Raw genomic sequence first — 18,212 nt, 5'->3', positions numbered from 1 at the left:
GGCGAAGGCTGCAGCGGGCGCCATGGGATGCAGGGCTGCTGCCCGAGCTGGCAGTGTGCGGAAACACGCCCAGCTGTAGCTAAGGGTGGCATGTGACGTGAAACTGGTACACGGAATCTTTCTTTTGAGAGCTTTTTGTTTTAGGGCATGTGTGCTCACCAGAAAGAGACACAGAGGCAGTGAGAGGGAAAGTGAAAAATCACACCCCTGGGGGGAAGGCCACAGAAATCCCTTCTCCTCCACTCTCCTCTCGGGATCTTGGGCACACACGTACATGCACGCCACCTGAGTTTTAAGCCACTGGGTCCGGGACTCGAACCGTGCTTGGCCATGTGGGAGCGCAGTGACGTAACCACTGGGACACTGACGTTTAGGTTTTGGGGATGGGGCTTACATGATCAATAATGGCAAGTGACACCAGGAAAGCACTATTTATAATTCCAACACCAAGAAAACAAACGAGCTCTCTCCTTCCTTCCTCCTTCCCACTCACGACAGGGTAGTGGGATGACACACCCTCCGCAGGACTCGGCGAGGTCTCCCAGGATCCCGGGCCTGCACCCACACCCGGCCTACGTGAGGACACAGGTCAGGGGCCTGATGAGGCCGGCACGCCCTCCAGCTCTGCAAGAGATCCGCCGCTGACTGGGCGCAGGGCTCTTCTTACAGGTGAGGTAGAGGAGAGTAATAGCCAGCAGGCACATGGTTTGAAAAGTATATAACAGATTTTATTTATTTACAATCAAGTTCTATTGGGCGACACAAATAAATAAGATAGGCCCACCCTGGCTGTGAATTTCAACTCCCCTTAACACGAGTTCTCTGAACAGCAAACCACAAAGGGGAACCGCAGGTGGGGAAGGGGAAGAGGAAGAGCAGAGACAACGCCCTGTCGGAGGAAGGGCTGCCTCAGCCCTCTTGCACCAGCTGACACTCATGTCCCCAGCTGTCCAGAAACAAGTGTGGAAGAAAAGCAATAAAGTGCAAAATAAAAAGTGATAAAAACATTGGTGTTTCAGAAACCCAGGCAGGACAGCCAGAACGTGGGATCTGGTCAAACGGTAAAGACGACCGTTCTGCGTGGCCTCCGTTGCTACCCCTGCAGCGGGAAGACAGCGCTGTGCTCCCTGGATGGGGCACCCCACACTGCAGCACTTACGTGGTGTGACAAAGGGGCCATGGAGTCTGCAGCCACGGGCTCCAGAGCGCTGTGTTCGAGGTCTCCCACCCTCACCTCCCGCCAGCACAGGAACAGGTGTGCCCCTGCCTCTGGGCACCTGCAGACCCACACTGGAACCGCCCTCACCTCTGCAGCAAACCCTTCTCTGGAAAAGCCTTTCACTTCCTCTCCTATGCAAGACAACTTTAAAACCAAATAGAAGCTAATTTCTTGACCAAAAATAGATACGTGGAACTGCTGGAAGAAGTGGGAGCCAGAACAGCTGAAGCCCTAAGGAGGTTTCAGCAGAAATCAGACATGTCAGAGGACAGAGGCCTGTGCAGGACCACGGCTCACCAGGGAGCGCGGGTCCCCCTCAGTCAGGTCAGGCAAGCTCATGGGCATGGACCCCACAGTGGCAGGACATGCATTAGGCCAGAGCCAACTTTGGAAGGGCAGGAGAAAGCAAAAGGGACCAACACCTGATATGTGGGGTGCTTTTGGCACTGCCGCTCAGGGAGGGGGCCCAGAGGGGTCCCCGTGTTCACCCTAGTGAGGTATGGAAGATCAGAGCTAGTAGTGTTTACTGCTCGGGTCAAGGCAAGACCCCAAGCCTCTGCTGAGAGCCCGCAGCGCAAGATTTTCGGTGATCTTCCAGGCCACTAGAACCCTCGGTCCAAGTCCTCAGAGATCCTGTGAGCACAAAGGCCATGGTCCACAGGGTTCGCTGCCTCCCCAGGGGTCGTGGCGCAGGAGGCCTTGCTCCTCCTGAGGAGGGTCAGTGCTGTGCCCACAGCACGGCTTTGCTGCCTTTGTCCACGCTGACCACGTGCAAGCCAGACGGGGACCAGGCCACCGCGTTGATCGACGAGCTTCAAGGAAAGAGAGGGGCAGCGTCAGGTTTCCCAGCACTCGGGTTGAGAGCTCAGTAACTTCGCCCAGACAGCGCACACAGGGAGGCGGGCACACCCACTCCCGGCAGGCATCTGAGAAGGAACCTGCAAAGCTGCGCCGCATCACTGAGCAGTGCTCAAGGGGCAGAGTCAGGCTCCTTCTGCAGCTGGGCCCTGGCATGGTCACTCAGAGTAGGGGAGGACCAGAGACCTCACACGCCTCTGAAGTCAGCAACGAGGACACCACTGTCCCTGGCCTACTGGCAGGAGGGCTGTGTGGACAGTGCAAACTGAGGGGCCTGGGGCTGCTGGCAGCTGAGATGCAAGAAAGGGACATGAAGATCGGCACTGAGAACAAGTCTCCCTACTTTTTTCTTTTTAGAGAGATTTTTGCTATAAGGTGCATGTGCTAGCCAGAGAGGCAGACAGAAAGCAAGAAATCACCCCTCAGAGGGGATGGCCATGCTGCAATGCCTTCTCCTCTGTTCTCCTCTTGGGATCTTGGGCACGCAGACGTGCCTGGCATGAGGTATAAGCCACGGGTCCCAAACTCAAACCACAGTCAACTATGTAGGAGTCCAGTGACATAATTGTTATGTCATCGGCTTGGCCCTCCTGACCTTTAAGGGAGGAAGAGGAGAGAAGGACAAGAAGTCATGGTGGTGTGTGCACTCACACGTGTGCTATGTTCGTGTCTGCCAGGGCGTGTGCTGCTCTAACCCTCTCTGGCTACTACTCTGACTGCTCCACCTGGAGCATCTGTAACGACCACTGTCTGCTGTACGATGAGGCCCCGCTAAGCGGTACTGCCTCCCGGGGTCGGCCAGGTCTAAGCCTGAGGTCTTACCCCCGCGGTGAAGTCAAAGGCCCCGCTCCCGACTTTGGTGGGGCTGGCAGGGCTGGCAGGGCCCACCTTACCTGTGCTGCTTTGAAAGCACCTTCTCCACCTTCCCAGTGAGCATGCTCCAGACATAGAGGGAGCCCTCGGCCGAGCCTGCTGCCACGTAACTACCATCGGGGCTAGGGAAGACAGGGAGGGAAGAAAAACCATCGACTCCTCCCAGCTCAGCATCCTTAGGGCCCTCTCCCTGCGAAGTCACGCTTGATCTTCAGCTGTGAGGCAAACACGCGACAGTCTTGTGTACCCAGATGGCAGACCTGAGCTGCCTGGGATGTCACGGTCACCCTGCTCTGCCTGGCCCCAGCCTCGTCCAGCTGATGAAGGATGAAGCCACATGACCCCCATTGCTCCAAGGCCTGACCCTTCCACCAGACCCAAACACTGCTGAGAGCTCAAGGCCCGCTCCCGAAATCGAAGAGCTCAGCCTGCCCACGTGACAAGGGCCGCCTGCTCCCGTGGTTTGCCACAGCAGGAAGGAAACAGGAAGCACCCGAGGTGGAGACGCTTCCCCACACACGGGACCTGATCCGGGAAATATGTCTGAGTGGTGCGGCACATGCGTGAGGGAGGAGGGGAAACCATGGGCCTTCTCGGAGCCCCTTCTCCCAGAGCCTCTTCCTGTCCCCTGGTCTGCAAGTCCTTCTCCCTCCCCAAGTGCCTGCTGGCTCCATGGTAAGCGGGCGGGGAGCAGCTGGTGGGCTCACCAGGACACGTAGGCAGCCAGCCTTCATGCCGGGGCACCACACACGTGTGCTCATGCAGTCACAGTGGGGACCTCAGCAAGGGCAGGACGTGGATGGTGGCCTCTATCATGACCGTCCAGGCGCACTCCTGGACACCCAGCTAGAGACACCAGACACACTTAGCTCCACCCCATGACCCCAGTGGGAAGGAAAGTTCAGAGAGTGACAAGTTGGGGGCTGGGGGCAGGGGGAAGGGGCGCCACGAACCTGAAGACAACTCTGGTCCAATCAGAGCCACACTTGAACCCAGGTGCACTGAAACCAACAATAGGGCACGATTACTACAGCTCGCCCTCCGGGGACACACGGAGCAGGCCAGGGCCTCCGGTCTCACACAGCCCTCAGGAAACCATGCCCTCCGTCACCTGAACGTCTGCTTGATGGCATTTGTTCGCAGATCAATCACTTTCAGCAGGTCATCCCGGGAGCAGGTCAGCAGCTCAGTCCTTTCTGGGTTCAAGTCCAGTGCAGTGATCTTCCCCAACAGCTCCATCTCTCGGACTATACTCTCTGACCTGAGAGAGAAGGAAAAGCCTGAGAACTGCAACACAGAAAGCTCCGTTTCCTTTAGTATGTGGTCCACAGAGGACAAAAAGGGCCATGCGAATAACTAGAAGGCAACCTCTTCAAGGGCAGCATGTGTACTCCCTGGCCTAGACTTCGGTTTCCTATCAACCGATCCTAAGGCTGTAGTGTCGAGGGACCAGCAGGTGGCATGGTGGTTAGAGGTGTTGGATTCCCATATGGCCGACCATGGTTCGAGTCCTGAACCTGGTGGCTTGCTTTCTCACTTTCCCTTTCTCTCTCTCTCTGGCTAAATTAAAAAATAACAAGGGGACCAGCAGGCGGCGTGGACATTCCAGACCACTCTGGCGTGGTGGCTAAGGCCCTGGACACTCCCACATGCCCGACCATGGTTCAAGTCCTGGACCTGGTGGCTTGCTTTCTCACTTCCCTTTTTTTCTCCCTCTCTCTGGTCAAATTAAAATTAATGAATGAATGGATAAAATTGAATAAAATAATTCTTTAAAAATAAATAACAACAAACTGACTTAAATATTTAAACAAACAAAACATGCTGGGTGTGTGTGCGTGCATGCCCAGAATCACAAGATGAGAAGGGGCTGCAGGTGGCCATCCTCCCTGGGGAGTGACTTTTCACTTTCCTTTTCTGTCTTCCTGGTGAGCGCACATGCCCTACAGCAAAAACCATTAATAATGGTAGTTTCAGGGGCGGCAAGTGACATGGCGACTAAGGTGCTGGATTCCCAAATGGCTGACCGTGGTTTGAGTCTAGACCTCATGGCTTGCTTTCTCACCTTCTCCTTTCCTTGGTCAAATTAAAAAATGAATAATGATGACAAATAATTTAAATAAAGAAATAATGAGAAAAAAAAACGGTAGTTTTGTGTGTTAGAATCTGCTTATGCATAGCACTATGGTTTCATCCTGGATAAGGCTGGCACGGAAATGTGCTTCGTGGGCCGGGGGCCCCCACAGACCAGGTACTCTTGTGGGTCTCCTCGGTTGCTCAGGCCAGCTCTGGGCCCTCGGCTTCTGCAGTCACTTGAGAAGTAGGACCAAGGACCCCAAAGGGAGAGTCCCTGCTCTATCGACTCCCCTTCTCCGCACCCTCCTGGGCACTGTCCGCCCTCCATCTGGCTGCAGCCGTCCCAGAGGGCTCTGTGGCCGGCACTCAGAGCCAAGGGAGGTGTCCCCTTCTGCTGTGAATTTGTCTTTTGAGAGTTTTTTAATTTTATTATTTTTTGCTATAGGGTGCATGCACTCGCCAGAAAGACAGAGACAGAGAGACAGAAAGCAAGAAATCACCCCCCAGGGGGGATGGCCATGCCGCATCCCTTCTCCTCCATTCTCCTCTTGGGATCCTGGGCACACACACACACACACACGCCCAGCCTGAGTTCAAGCCACAATGCAATGGTTCAAGGACCAAGTCACCTGGAAACGGCTGCCCTGAGCCCAACCTGCCCTGTTCGTCTCACTGGCTTGTGCTCCTCCTGCCCCTGCCCCTGCGACACTGTCACCACAGCAGGCTGCCCTGTGCTGTGGTCTGGAACGTCCTCGAGTGGCTCTCCTACTCTGATGCCTGCCCACCTCTCCAGGTGATCTCGGACCTGGTGTACCTGGTCCTGGCACCGGCACCCAGCCTCCTGGGCCTGTCTTCCCCATGACCACCTAGATCACCTCCGGGTGGAGGAGCACCTTGCGCCTGTGCCTCTGCGTCTCTGGCAGCCACCAAAAGGCCGTGCACAGTGTGTGCTGGTCAGAGCGTGGGACTCAGCAGTCTCCTTTGTGGCAGAGAACGTCAAACCAGAAGGTAAAGGTACACTGGAGCTCGCATCCTGGGATTTGCCAACAACACATGCACACAACGTGGCAGCAGCTGGGCTCCACGCACGCCCTTCTCCTGCTGAGCTGTGTCGTACCGGATATCCCAGAAACGAATCTTCTTGTCAAAATGTCCACTCATCACGCACTGCTCCGTGCAGACGATATCATTGCAACTGGACCCTGCAAACACGGTCTTTATGCCTGAAGGGAAACCAAATGTGGCTGGTCACACAGAGGGGCTGACACGGCTGTGTACACACCACGGCGACACTCTAACTGCAGTCATCACACGACAAATCCACCGTCACTACCCCAGCCCTCGTCCCCGTATTATAAAACCAGACTTAAACTGTATCACACGCCCACAGACTGACACGGAAACAGGCCCCCTCCACAGCTAAGGTCTAAGCACACGCAGAGAGACTGAATCTCCTCACAGACTTTGCTGCGTAGATCCCAGAGTTTGAGGGTCCGGTCGTGACTTCCTGAGACGATGCGTGCGTTGTCCAGCAGGAACTTCGCCGACAGCACTTTCCCACTGTGTCCTGTGAGCGTGTGCTAGGAGAGGACACAGCCAGGGTGAGCCTGGGGCACCACGCTGTGGCCACGGAGCCACGGTGCCCAGCCACGAAATGCAGCAGTCCACCAGGGACGGCGGCATGACACAAGGGCAAAGTGGACAGAAACCTGGGGTGCGAAGTGCTGTCTCAGGGGAGGCCACGCCTCCAGCTTGCATTTTGGCCTGCTGGGTAGTTAGTGGAAACTCCCGGAAAGCCTCTCTTTGGTTACCCAGGCAACTGGTTATCTACACAGAGGCTAAACCGCTTGGTGGAAGTAACACTAAAACAATAAAACCCCAGCATTGTGAGCACCACTTCACAATTCTCCGCGCCCTACCGGGCACTGTCCGCCCTCCATCTGGCTGCAGCCGTCCCAGAGGGCTCTGTGGCCGGCACTCAGAGCCAAGGGAGGTGTCCCCTTCTGCTGTGAATTTGTCTTTTGAGAGTTTTTTAATTTTATTATTTTTTGCTATAGGGTGCATGCACTCGCCAGAAAGACAGAGACAGAGAGACAGAAAGCAAGAAATCACCCCCCAGGGGGGATGGCCATGCCGCATCCCTTCTCCTCCATTCTCCTCTTGGGATCCTGGGCACACACACACACACACACACACACGCCCAGCCTGAGTTCAAGCCACAAGGTCCGGGACTGGAACCGCGGTCGACTACATGGGAGTCCAGCGACAAAGCCATTACACCAACTGCTGGTTCCTGCAGTGATTCTGTCTTAAGAGTTCAATGAATTTACTCCGAGTAACATCCTTACTACGCGAGAGGGTATCTTATTGCTAGATAAGCATGCAATGGTTCAAGGACCAAGTCACCTGGAAACGGCTTCCCTGAGCCCAACCTGCCCTGTTCGTCTCACTGGCTTGTGCTCCTCCTGCCCCTGCCCCTGCGACACTGTCACCACAGCAGGCTGCCCTGTGCTGTGGTCTGGAACGTCCTCGAGTGGCTCTCCTACTCTGATGCCTGCCCACCTCTCCAGGTGATCTCGGACCTGGTGTACCTGGTCCTGGCACCGGCACCCAGCCTCCTGGGCCTGTCTTCCCCATGACCACCTAGATCACCTCCGGGTGGAGGAGCACCTTGCGCCTGTGCCTCTGCGTCTCTGGCAGCCACCAAAAGGCCGTGCACAGTGTGTGCTGGTCAGAGCGTGGGACTCAGCAGTCTCCTTTGTGGCAGAGAACGTCAAACCAGAAGGTAAAGGTACACTGGAGCTCGCATCCTGGGATTTGCCAACAACACATGCACACAACGTGGCAGCAGCTGGGCTCCACGCACGCCCTTCTCCTGCTGAGCTGTGTCGTACCGGATATCCCAGAAACGAATCTTCTTGTCAAAATGTCCACTCATCACGCACTGCTCCGTGCAGACGATATCATTGCAACTGGACCCTGCAAACACGGTCTTTATGCCTGAAGGGAAACCAAATGTGGCTGGTCACACAGAGGGGCTGACACGGCTGTGTACACACCACGGCGACACTCTAACTGCAGTCATCACACGACAAATCCACCGTCACTACCCCAGCCCTCGTCCCCGTATTATAAAACCAGACTTAAACTGTATCACACGCCCACAGACTGACACGGAAACAGGCCCCCTCCACAGCTAAGGTCTAAGCACACGCAGAGAGACTGAATCTCCTCACAGACTTTGCTGCGTAGATCCCAGAGTTTGAGGGTCCGGTCGTGACTTCCTGAGACGATGCGTGCGTTGTCCAGCAGGAACTTCGCCGACAGCACTTTCCCACTGTGTCCTGTGAGCGTGTGCTAGGAGAGGACACAGCCAGGGTGAGCCTGGGGCACCACGCTGTGGCCACGGAGCCACGGTGCCCAGCCACGAAATGCAGCAGTCCACCAGGGACGGCGGCATGACACAAGGGCAAAGTGGACAGAAACCTGGGGTGCGAAGTGCTGTCTCAGGGGAGGCCACGCCTCCAGCTTGCATTTTGGCCTGCTGGGTAGTTAGTGGAAACTCCCGGAAAGCCTCTCTTTGGTTACCCAGGCAACTGGTTATCTACACAGAGGCTAAACCGCTTGGTGGAAGTAACACTAAAACAATAAAACCCCAGCATTGTGAGCACCACTTCACAACCTCCCCCCATTAGCGCTACCCCAGATGCCTGCCTGCCTAACCTTGAAATGTTTTTCTAAGCTTGGTTCATCAAATTAAATCTAAAAAGCTTGGATTTTACCCAGAGCCACTGGAAGTCCCATATTAAAGTTCAATCAGACTAGGTCACCACAGGCATAACTTAAAGGGAACATCAAGACTCTTTATGCGGCACCAACAGTTGGTGTAATGGACATGTCACTGGATTCCCATGTGGCCAACCGCAGTTCAAGTCTCGGACCCGATGGCTTAAACTCACGCTGGGCGTGTGTGCGTGTGTGCCCAAGATCCTGAGGAGAATGGAGAAGGGACTGCAGCGTGGCCATCCCCTGGGGGGTGATTTCTCACTTTCTGTCTCTCAGTCTTTCTGGTGAACACGTGTCCTATAGCAAAAACCTCTCCAAAAAAAAAAAAAAAAAAGGACTATGTGAACAATGGGAAAAATCCAGGGCTTTCTAAGTCTCAGTGTGAAAACGTCAGATCGTAACCTCAGACTCCAGCGCTCCCCACGCTCACACCCTGTGACGGACACGGAATGGGGACATCCTGGCGGCAGCACGGCCTTTTCCCATCACGAGCACTACTGGAGCCAGATGGAGGAGGTGGCTGGGATGGCTGGGGGCAGGGGCAGGTGCAGGGGCCAGACCTCAGACCAGCCCATCACCAACCTCTTCTCGGGGGACTGACATTTGCATACGTGTAAAACCGCAAAGGTTCGGATCGCATTCATGGGTACTTTCTTTTATTTTCTTTTTTTTTTTAAAGGCCACTTTAACAGACCCTAACATACTCACTGTAACGGGTAACTTACTGTCTCAACCCAGACCCCCAAAGATGAGACCTCATACTTCGGTGTCGCGTTATGTGAAAATTTTAGAAACGCCACCTCAGTACAGGAACAGAAAACTTAGGGCCACGTCTACTTATCCTATCTCACGGGAGAACTCTGCATGGGCTCCGAGACTCACTCGTTGCACATCTAAGTCCCTCACACGGGGCAGTCCTTACAGCTGCAGCCAGCCAGGTGTGACCCTCCTGGGAAGACCCAGAGAGCTCGGGAAGAAAGCACACCTAGGCACTACGCCCATCGCTGTAACCATCACACATGCATACCACACAGGCCCACAGAAAATGCTGGAAGGTGCCTGTGCTATGCAAGTTAAATTTTTATAACTATTTCACCAAAAAACGTGAAGTGTGTGTACATGTGCTGTGTCTCGTCCTTACCATGACATCATCACATTTTGCAAGTTCACATCACTCGCAAATGGGTTATGGTTATGAGAGCACGTTCTACCCGTCCGGTACTGGCTAGCTTATCTTCCACACAGCCCTCTCAGGAAAATGGAAAGCCCGAGTCAGGGGCCACGTGTCTCTGAAGACTCTTCAAGCCTACTGCTGGATCATTCCATCAGACCGCCCCCACCTTCCGGCCAGGCCGACACACAGCCCTCAGGTTTCGGTCTCTGTCTCGGATGTCCAAAGACTTCATGGCAAGTCTGGGTTCCAGCACAGACCTGATTCCGATCCCACCCTCCCTTCGCCGACGCCTAGCTCTGCTGCCCAGCCTCAGTCTGTGTTGTTTTAGAACCGTTTTACCTCTTTAACAACATCGGGGTCACCCCGGGGTACTGTCTGAGGTAATTACGCTGCGATCTGTGAAGTTCTGCTAAAACTGTTCTCTACCAAAAGCACTCGGTTATTGTGACCAGGAGTACCCGACTTCGATGCATGCCTGAGAGACCTACTGCAGATGTCCTGAGACGAAACCTCAGACAAAGTGAAAATGAACGTCTCCCCAAGGAGAACGTGAAGGAGCAGAGTGAATCCGAAGTATTATCTTCAGGAAAGCACACATCAGTCCCTCCGGTTAATCGCCGTCATCTTCTGCATGTCAGGCTTAGTTAACCACAGGAAGTTAGAGGTCATACCAACTTTCTTAACTGGGTCTTACCCGTAACCGATAATCATCCACAGTCCAGATTCGGCTTGCAAAATCGTTTGATGCTGCTAGGAGGTAAGATCCCTATTGGTATAAAGGACAGGAAAAACAATTTTTAGCTGAAACAGGAATTCGCTCACATGCTACAAAGCCCCAAGAAGCCACACACTGATCTGGCTGCCCTGAAAGCCAGCTACATCAGCGGAGTGCGGCAACTCCCTGCTCTGCCTCCTGTTCAGATCTTTCTCCTGTGCCCGCTCAGAATTTCACGGTAATGTCTACACACATCAGGCTCAAAATGGCTCACTCAGAGTCAGGAATGTGTGTGCTAATGATTGGCGGATAGGTAGAGGCTGGGGGTGACTGTGCCTCAAGACTCTTTAGGGATGCTCTCTCTCTCTCATAAATAAACTACTGAGTGCTATCACAAGCCTACTGTAAACCAAAACACGAAGGGTGGGCCAGCCCCATGGTGGTTAAGGGAGCGGACTTCATGTGGTAAAAACCATGTGGGTCAACTCCTGGTCATGGCAGCCTGGAAAAAAATCACCAAGCGTGCACATGCGCAGGCCTCAAATCCCAACAGGATGGAGAGATGGAGAAGGGATTGCAGTGCGACATTCCTACAGTGGGAATGCTTTTTTCCTCTCCCCATCTCTGTCTCTCTCTGGTGAGCTCCTGTGCCCTCTGGCAAATAATAATGAAAAAGCCTGGAGTTTATAAAAGCTGAAATATCAATTCATTTTTTTTAAGAGTACTCCATTCTCCTCTCGAGATTTTGAGCATGCATGCACATGCACCTGGCTTGAGTTTTAAGTCGTCAGGTCTGGCACTTGAATTGCAGTTGACTACATGAGTCCAGAGATGCAACCGTTACACTGTCTGCTAGCCCTGAAACATCAATTAATTCTACAATCAATGTGTACATTGCTCTTTGACATGTATTTTACTTTCTCTTTTTAAAGAATTATTTTACTTAACTTTATTTACTTTTAACTCGACCAGAGAAAGTCAGAGAGAGAGAGAGAGAGAGGGCAAGTGAGAAAGGAAGCCGCCAGGTCCAGGAACTGTAGTTGGCCTTATGGAAGCCAAGCACCCTTAACCATCATGCCACCTGCCGGCCCCGATATGTATTTTACTTAAGGCACAGAAAATGGCTAACCACATCACTTGCTGGCCCCACCAGATGCTTTAAATGTGTTTTATTTACTTATTTATTTGTTGTGATTTTTTTCTTCTCTTCTTTTTTTGAGAGGTTTTTGCTATAGTGTGTGTCCAGGAACTTGAAAGACAGAGAGACAGACATTGAGAAATCACCCTCCGGTGGGATGGCCACGCTGCAATCCCTTCTCCTCTATTCTCCCCTTAGGATCTTGGGACACACACTCAAGTGCCTGCTATGAGTTTAAGCTGCCGGGCCTGAGACTTGAACCGTGGTCAACTACATGGGAGTCCAGAGATGTAACTATTAAGCCATTTGCTGGTCCCTTATTGCGATTTTCAAGTTGCGGAATCCAAGACTTGAACTAGACTTGAACTATAGTCAGCCATATGGGGATCTAGCACCTTCACCACCACACTACCTGCTGGCCCCACAGATGTCTTTAATTGCTTCATGTATTTATCTATTTATTTGTTGTAATTTTCAAGTTGCCGGATCCAAGACTGGAGCAGTCAGCTAGGAGGTAAGATCCCTATTGGTATAAAGGACAGGAAAAACAATTTTTAGCTGAAACAGGAATTCGCTCACATGCTACAAAGCCCCAAGAAGCCACACACTGATCTGGCTGCCCTGAAAGCCAGCTACATCAGCGGAGTGCGGCAACTCCCTGCTCTGCCTCCTGTTCAGATCTTTCTCCTGTGCCCGCTCAGAATTTCACGGTAATGTCTACACACATCAGGCTCAAAATGGCTCACTCAGAGTCAGGAATGTGTGTGCTAATGATTGGCGGATAGGTAGAGGCTGGGGGTGACTGTGCCTCAAGACTCTTTAGGGATGCTCTCTCTCTCTCATAAATAAACTACTGAGTGCTATCACAAGCCTACTGTAAACCAAAACACGAAGGGTGGGCCAGCCCCATGGTGGTTAAGGGAGCGGACTTCATGTGGTAAAAACCATGTGGGTCAACTCCTGGTCATGGCAGCCTGGAAAAAAATCACCAAGCGTGCACATGCGCAGGCCTCAAATCCCAACAGGATGGAGAGATGGAGAAGGGATTGCAGTGCGACATTCCTACAGTGGGAATGCTTTTTTCCTCTCCCCATCTCTGTCTCTCTCTGGTGAGCTCCTGTGCCCTCTGGCAAATAATAATGAAAAAGCCTGGAGTTTATAAAAGCTGAAATATCAATTCATTTTTTTTAAGAGTACTCCATTCTCCTCTCGAGATTTTGAGCATGCATGCACATGCACCTGGCTTGAGTTTTAAGTCGTCAGGTCTGGCACTTGAATTGCAGTTGACTACATGAGTCCAGAGATGCAACCGTTACACTGTCTGCTAGCCCTGAAACATCAATTAATTCTACAATCAATGTGTACATTGCTCTTTGACATGTATTTTACTTTCTCTTTTTAAAGAATTATTTTACTTAACTTTATTTACTTTTAACTCGACCAGAGAAAGTCAGAGAGAGAGAGAGAGAGGGCAAGTGAGAAAGGAAGCCGCCAGGTCCAGGAACTGTAGTTGGCCTTATGGAAGCCAAGCACCCTTAACCATCATGCCACCTGCCGGCCCCGATATGTATTTTACTTAAGGCACAGAAAATGGCTAAACACATCACTTGCTGGCCCCACCAGATGCTTTAAATGTGTTTTATTTACTTATTTATTTGTTGTGATTTTTTTCTTCTCTTCTTTTTTTGAGAGGTTTTTGCTATAGTGTGTGTGCACGAACTGGAAAGACAGAGAGACAGACATTGAGAAATCACCCTCCGGTGGGATGGCCACGCTGCAATCCCTTCTCCTCTATTCTCCCCTTAGGATCTTGGGACACACACTCAAGTGCCTGCTATGAGTTTAAGCTGCCGGGCCTGAGACTTGAACCGTGGTCAACTACATGGGAGTCCAGAGATGTAACTATTAAGCCATTTGCTGGTCCCTTATTGCGATTTTCAAGTTGCGGAATCCAAGACTTGAACTAGACTTGAACTATAGTCAGCCATATGGGGATCTAGCACCTTCACCACCACACTACCTGCTGGCCCCACAGATGTCTTTAATTGCTTCATGTATTTATCTATTTATTTGTTGTAATTTTCAAGTTGCCGGATCCAAGACTGGAGCAGTCAGCCGCGTGGGAATCTAGTGCCTTAACCACCATTTCACCTGCCGGCCCCCTTAGACTGTTTTTAATAACTTCTAAAACCAGGGATATTAGGTACTTACAGCACTATCAAATTCAATACTTGTAATTCCTGCATTACTGCCGGAGAGAGCACCCTTGAACTCACATTTGTCTGTGTGAAAAAGAAAGATTGAGAAGACAATAAATTACAGCCAATAAACAGTTACAATGTGGCACAGACTCTAAGAGCAGTCAATTATATTGTGCAACAGCAGCTTTTCTGCACCTTCACAGAGTTCAGAGGTAGCAGGACAAACAATGCAAGACAAAACATACTGATTTCTTTCTTTCTTTTTTTTTTTTTTTTGAGAGGTTTTTGCTACAGGGCACGTAGGCTTGCCAGAAAGACAGAGACAAAGAGACAGAAAAGCGAGAAATCACCCTTCAGGGGGGATGGCCATGCCGCAATCCCTTTTCCATTCCCCTTTTGGGATCTTGGGCATGCACACGCACACACCTGGCATGAGTTTAAGCCACCGAATCTGGGACTAGAACCATGGTCAACTACCTGGGAGTCCAACAACATAGCCATTTATGCCATCTGCTGGTCTCCATACTGCTGATTTCTAAGAACAATGCACTTCTAAAAGTCCATGTAGACCCCAGTATTTTGTGTGTGTTAAGTTTTTAAGAAAAAAAAAAAGTTTATTTAAAAAGTTCTTCTTATAGGGCACGTGTACTCGCCAGAGACAGAGAGATAGAACGGAAAAGTGAGAGAACACCGTGCAGTGGGGTAGGCCACACTGCAATGCCTTCCCCACTTGAAGTGCAGGCCCTTTAACCATCATACTACCTACTGGTCCCAAGGCATCCGAGTTTTTAATTCCATTTACAAAGAGACACGTGTAGAAATTTATAAACCAGGTCAATTGAACTGGAGACCAAGTTTATGTTGTTACAGTACTTCTCAGTAAGTGTTTCTAATTTATTAATACATGGATAAATCTTGGCTTTGCGTTAACTTGTAACTACCACTTCTGTAGAAACGGACCATCAAAATTTCAGAACCCATGGTGTGGTCGTTCTAGGGTCTAAACTGAAGGACTGGCCAAAGCCTGGTGGCTATGGGAGCTGGATTCCACATGGCCAACTGTGTGGTTCAAGCCCTGGACCCAAAGGCTTGAAAAGACGCTCTGTGTTTGTGTGTGCACGCGTGCCCAAAATCCTGAACCCAATCTCAGGTGGGGAGATGGAGAAGGGACTGCAGTGTGACCACTCCCCGGGGAGGTGCTTTCTTCCTCTTCCCCACCCCCTCTAGTGAGCACAAGCACCCTCTGGCAAAAAAAGACAAAGATCTGAAACGAAGTACTCTAGTAATGTTTAAGTGACCAGTCATTAACCTGCCAGAAAAGCTAGTCGGGAGCATCTAGAATCTGCCCGTATACTTTAACCCGCCCAGTGCCAGTGCCCCTCCTCCTGCCCGACCCCCACCAACAGGCCTACGTCCTTTCTCTGGGCAGCTCTGGCCGCCCACGCGGAACCCGCACCATGCAACCACTGGCTGCGGAGAGAAGTCTCAATGTTTCCATACCCTTTTGAAAAGGGCAGCTTAAGGATGACCTAGCCAAACAAGCTAGGAATTTGGGAACTACTGTAACTGAAACCATGAAAGGGCACATCTCAAAAGACGCCTTTTTTTTTTTTTTTTTTTGAAGAGGTTTTTCACTATAGGGCGCATGCGCTCGCCAGACAGACAGAGAGAGACATAGAGACAGAAAGCGAGAAATCACCCCCCAGGGGGGATGGTCACGCTGCAATCCCTTCTCCTCCATTCTCCTCTCGGGATCTTGGGCACGCACGCACATGCGCCCGGCGTGAGTTCTAAGCCACCAGGTCCGGGATGTGAACCGCAGTCGACTACGTGGGAATCCAGTGACATAGCCACTACGCTAACTGCTGGTTCCCCAAAAGACGCCTTTTATCTTCCGCAGTTCTCCTAAGCAGCCACCGCAATGATCAGTACGAGGTGTCAGGATAACAGGGACCCAGGCTCAAAGCTCTCACATACGCGCAGGCCAGGCACCACTGATCTGGTCGGTGGACTCCTCCCCTGAATTCATTCGCAAAATATAGCACCATTAGTACTTACTCCCAAGTCCTCCTGGCGGTCAGCAAATTTTTGGAAAGAGCTGGGAAGACTAACATCTGCTAATCTTGCTTTACAAGAGCTCTTCACAGACAAAACTACTACTGCAAATGCTAGGAAATCTATTTGCCTGGCACTTAACACAGTAGAAATAATCAATAAATGTTATTCAACAGAAGAGATCAATGCTGAAAGAACAAAGACCTTATTAAAGTTCTTTTATCTAGCAGCTACCAAGGGAGGCATGTTAACAGCCCAGATACAGCCAGAAGTTTCCAATGAAGCTTCTGCTTTTGAGAGGATTAACAAGAATAGATGTTCCTGCTGGGTAGAAAACATCATTTTGGTATTTTTAAAGGGTCAACACCCCACCCTCTCAAAAAAAAAAACAAACAAAAAACCCGACAGACTGGAAACGCTATGGATGAACGAATGCTACAATCAGGACCCACTGATGCTATTTGTTCTGCAAAATTATGACAAATGCCCCCAAACTGCCACAGACTCACAAAACCCTCCCAGTGTTACTAAGTTATGCCATGTGTTAATTTCAATAATCCCCCCTCCCTTTTTTTATATTCTGCAGGGCACATGCGCTCAGCAGAGAAAGAGAGGGAAAGTGAGAATTACACTCTGGTGGATGAGCATGCCACGGTCTCTTCTCCTCCACTCTCCTCTTGGGATCTGGGGTGTGCATGCGCACACGCCTAGCATGTTTCCAGCCCCTGGGTGCAGGGCGTGAACTGCAGACTTGGCCATGTGGGATTATCTCACCTGGCTGGCCCACTTATTTACTTTTAAGTAGAAAAAGAGCAACACTATCACTAGAACTGAAGTCAGCATTTCTAATTTTCTTATTGGTGTTACCAAGGAATGTTTCTACCATTATTTCTATTTAATCTCAACGGCTAATCAAAACAAGACAATGTGCTCAGATTATATAAACCAAATCTAAACTTTCTTATGACATAGCTTTATTCTTATTTTAGAACAGCTTCAGCCATAAGTCTTCAAAAGCTAATATTGTATTTCTGGGCAAAACATTTTCATAGGCTTCATCTGACCTAACTGCCAGGGTACTTAACTGTCATTTTCCCGAAGATCAAGGGCCAGGGCGCAAGAGCACAACGTTTTACAATACTCTGTCCTGACCAGAGACTGTGGTTGCTGCTGCTCTGACACACACTGAACGCAGTCACTCCTAGGGCTTATCCGGTGCCTAAAGGCAGGTGGCGGGAAGAGCATGGATCTGAAGCCACGTGACCTAGACCAGTCCCAGCGCCACCACTCACTTGCCATATGCAACGTTTTCCAGTCACCTAAATTGGCTACGCAAAGCACGCAGCGTCTCAGCCCTCTGCCTCCACCTGCTGCGTGGTGACGCCACCTTCCCAACTGCACAGGGCTGCAAGGATCAGAGACCAGCACGCAGAGGCACTGTGGTGCTGTCCCTGGACCGTGATTATGTATGCACTAAAACCATGGAAACCTGAAAAGTGGTTCCTACAGATGTCAACCCAGGCTGCGTCCAGCAGCAGAAGTCTGGGAGGTGGTTTTATCAACTCCCACTTCCTGTTTTAATGCTGTCCTATTTCTGAGTACTCCGGGGTCATTTCTTAAACAAGACCCAGTTAGAGGCTCAGCTTGATTCCAGGGTCCTTGCTGACGAGTTTTTGGCACATACTATAAACTTTTTTTCTAGGTAACACACCTCTATTTTCTCAAGCTCAGGTAGGACTTGGGTCATTTTTTCCTTGGACGCTGTTCCTGCTGCCACCATTACTGAACACATACACAGCAGCTTGATATGTAGTTTAAGTACAGAGTCTCTAATAGCATGTATTAGAGAAAAATTAAAGAATGTTCAATTATATTCATAATCTAACTGTATTTTCTTTTCTGCTTATTTCTTTATCATTATTATTTCAGAGCATATTTTTTGCCTTTGGGCATATATACTCCCCAGAGAGACAATGAGAGGGAAGAAATCACCCCACTAAAGAGGGATTGCCATGCCACAATCCCCTCCTCCATTCTCCTCTCAGGATTTTGAGCATGCACACACACACACACACACACACATGCAGCATGATTTTCAAGTCACTAGGTTTGGGGTT

At 50.8% G+C, this 18,212-nt stretch overlaps 1 protein-coding gene across 3 annotated transcripts in view; it reads right to left on the bottom strand.

The window, feature by feature from the left end:
* Positions 1–706: 706 nt before the first annotated feature.
* ATG16L1 (autophagy related 16 like 1) overlaps positions 707–18,212 on the bottom strand; it is a gene marked incomplete in the record, with an annotated part of 43,275 nt that continues 25,769 nt past the window's right edge. For all 3 annotated transcript variants that reach the window (XM_014585248.2, XM_006171149.3, XM_006171150.3), the window contains 8 exon segments: positions 707–2,031; positions 2,971–3,072; positions 3,904–3,951; positions 4,062–4,211; positions 7,921–8,026; positions 8,263–8,383; positions 10,681–10,752; positions 14,051–14,121. In XM_014585248.2, coding sequence (XP_014440734.1) covers positions 1,938–2,031; positions 2,971–3,072; positions 3,904–3,951; positions 4,062–4,211; positions 7,921–8,026; positions 8,263–8,383; positions 10,681–10,752; positions 14,051–14,121 — 764 coding nt within the window.

The sequence above is a fragment of the Tupaia chinensis genome, unplaced genomic scaffold (genome assembly GCF_000334495.1).
Source record: "Tupaia chinensis unplaced genomic scaffold, TupChi_1.0 Scaffold149383_1, whole genome shotgun sequence".
Taxonomy (NCBI): Eukaryota; Metazoa; Chordata; class Mammalia; order Scandentia; family Tupaiidae; genus Tupaia; species Tupaia belangeri.
The sequence above is the reverse complement of the archived record's forward strand: the minus strand, read 5'-3'. Positions and strand labels throughout refer to the sequence as shown.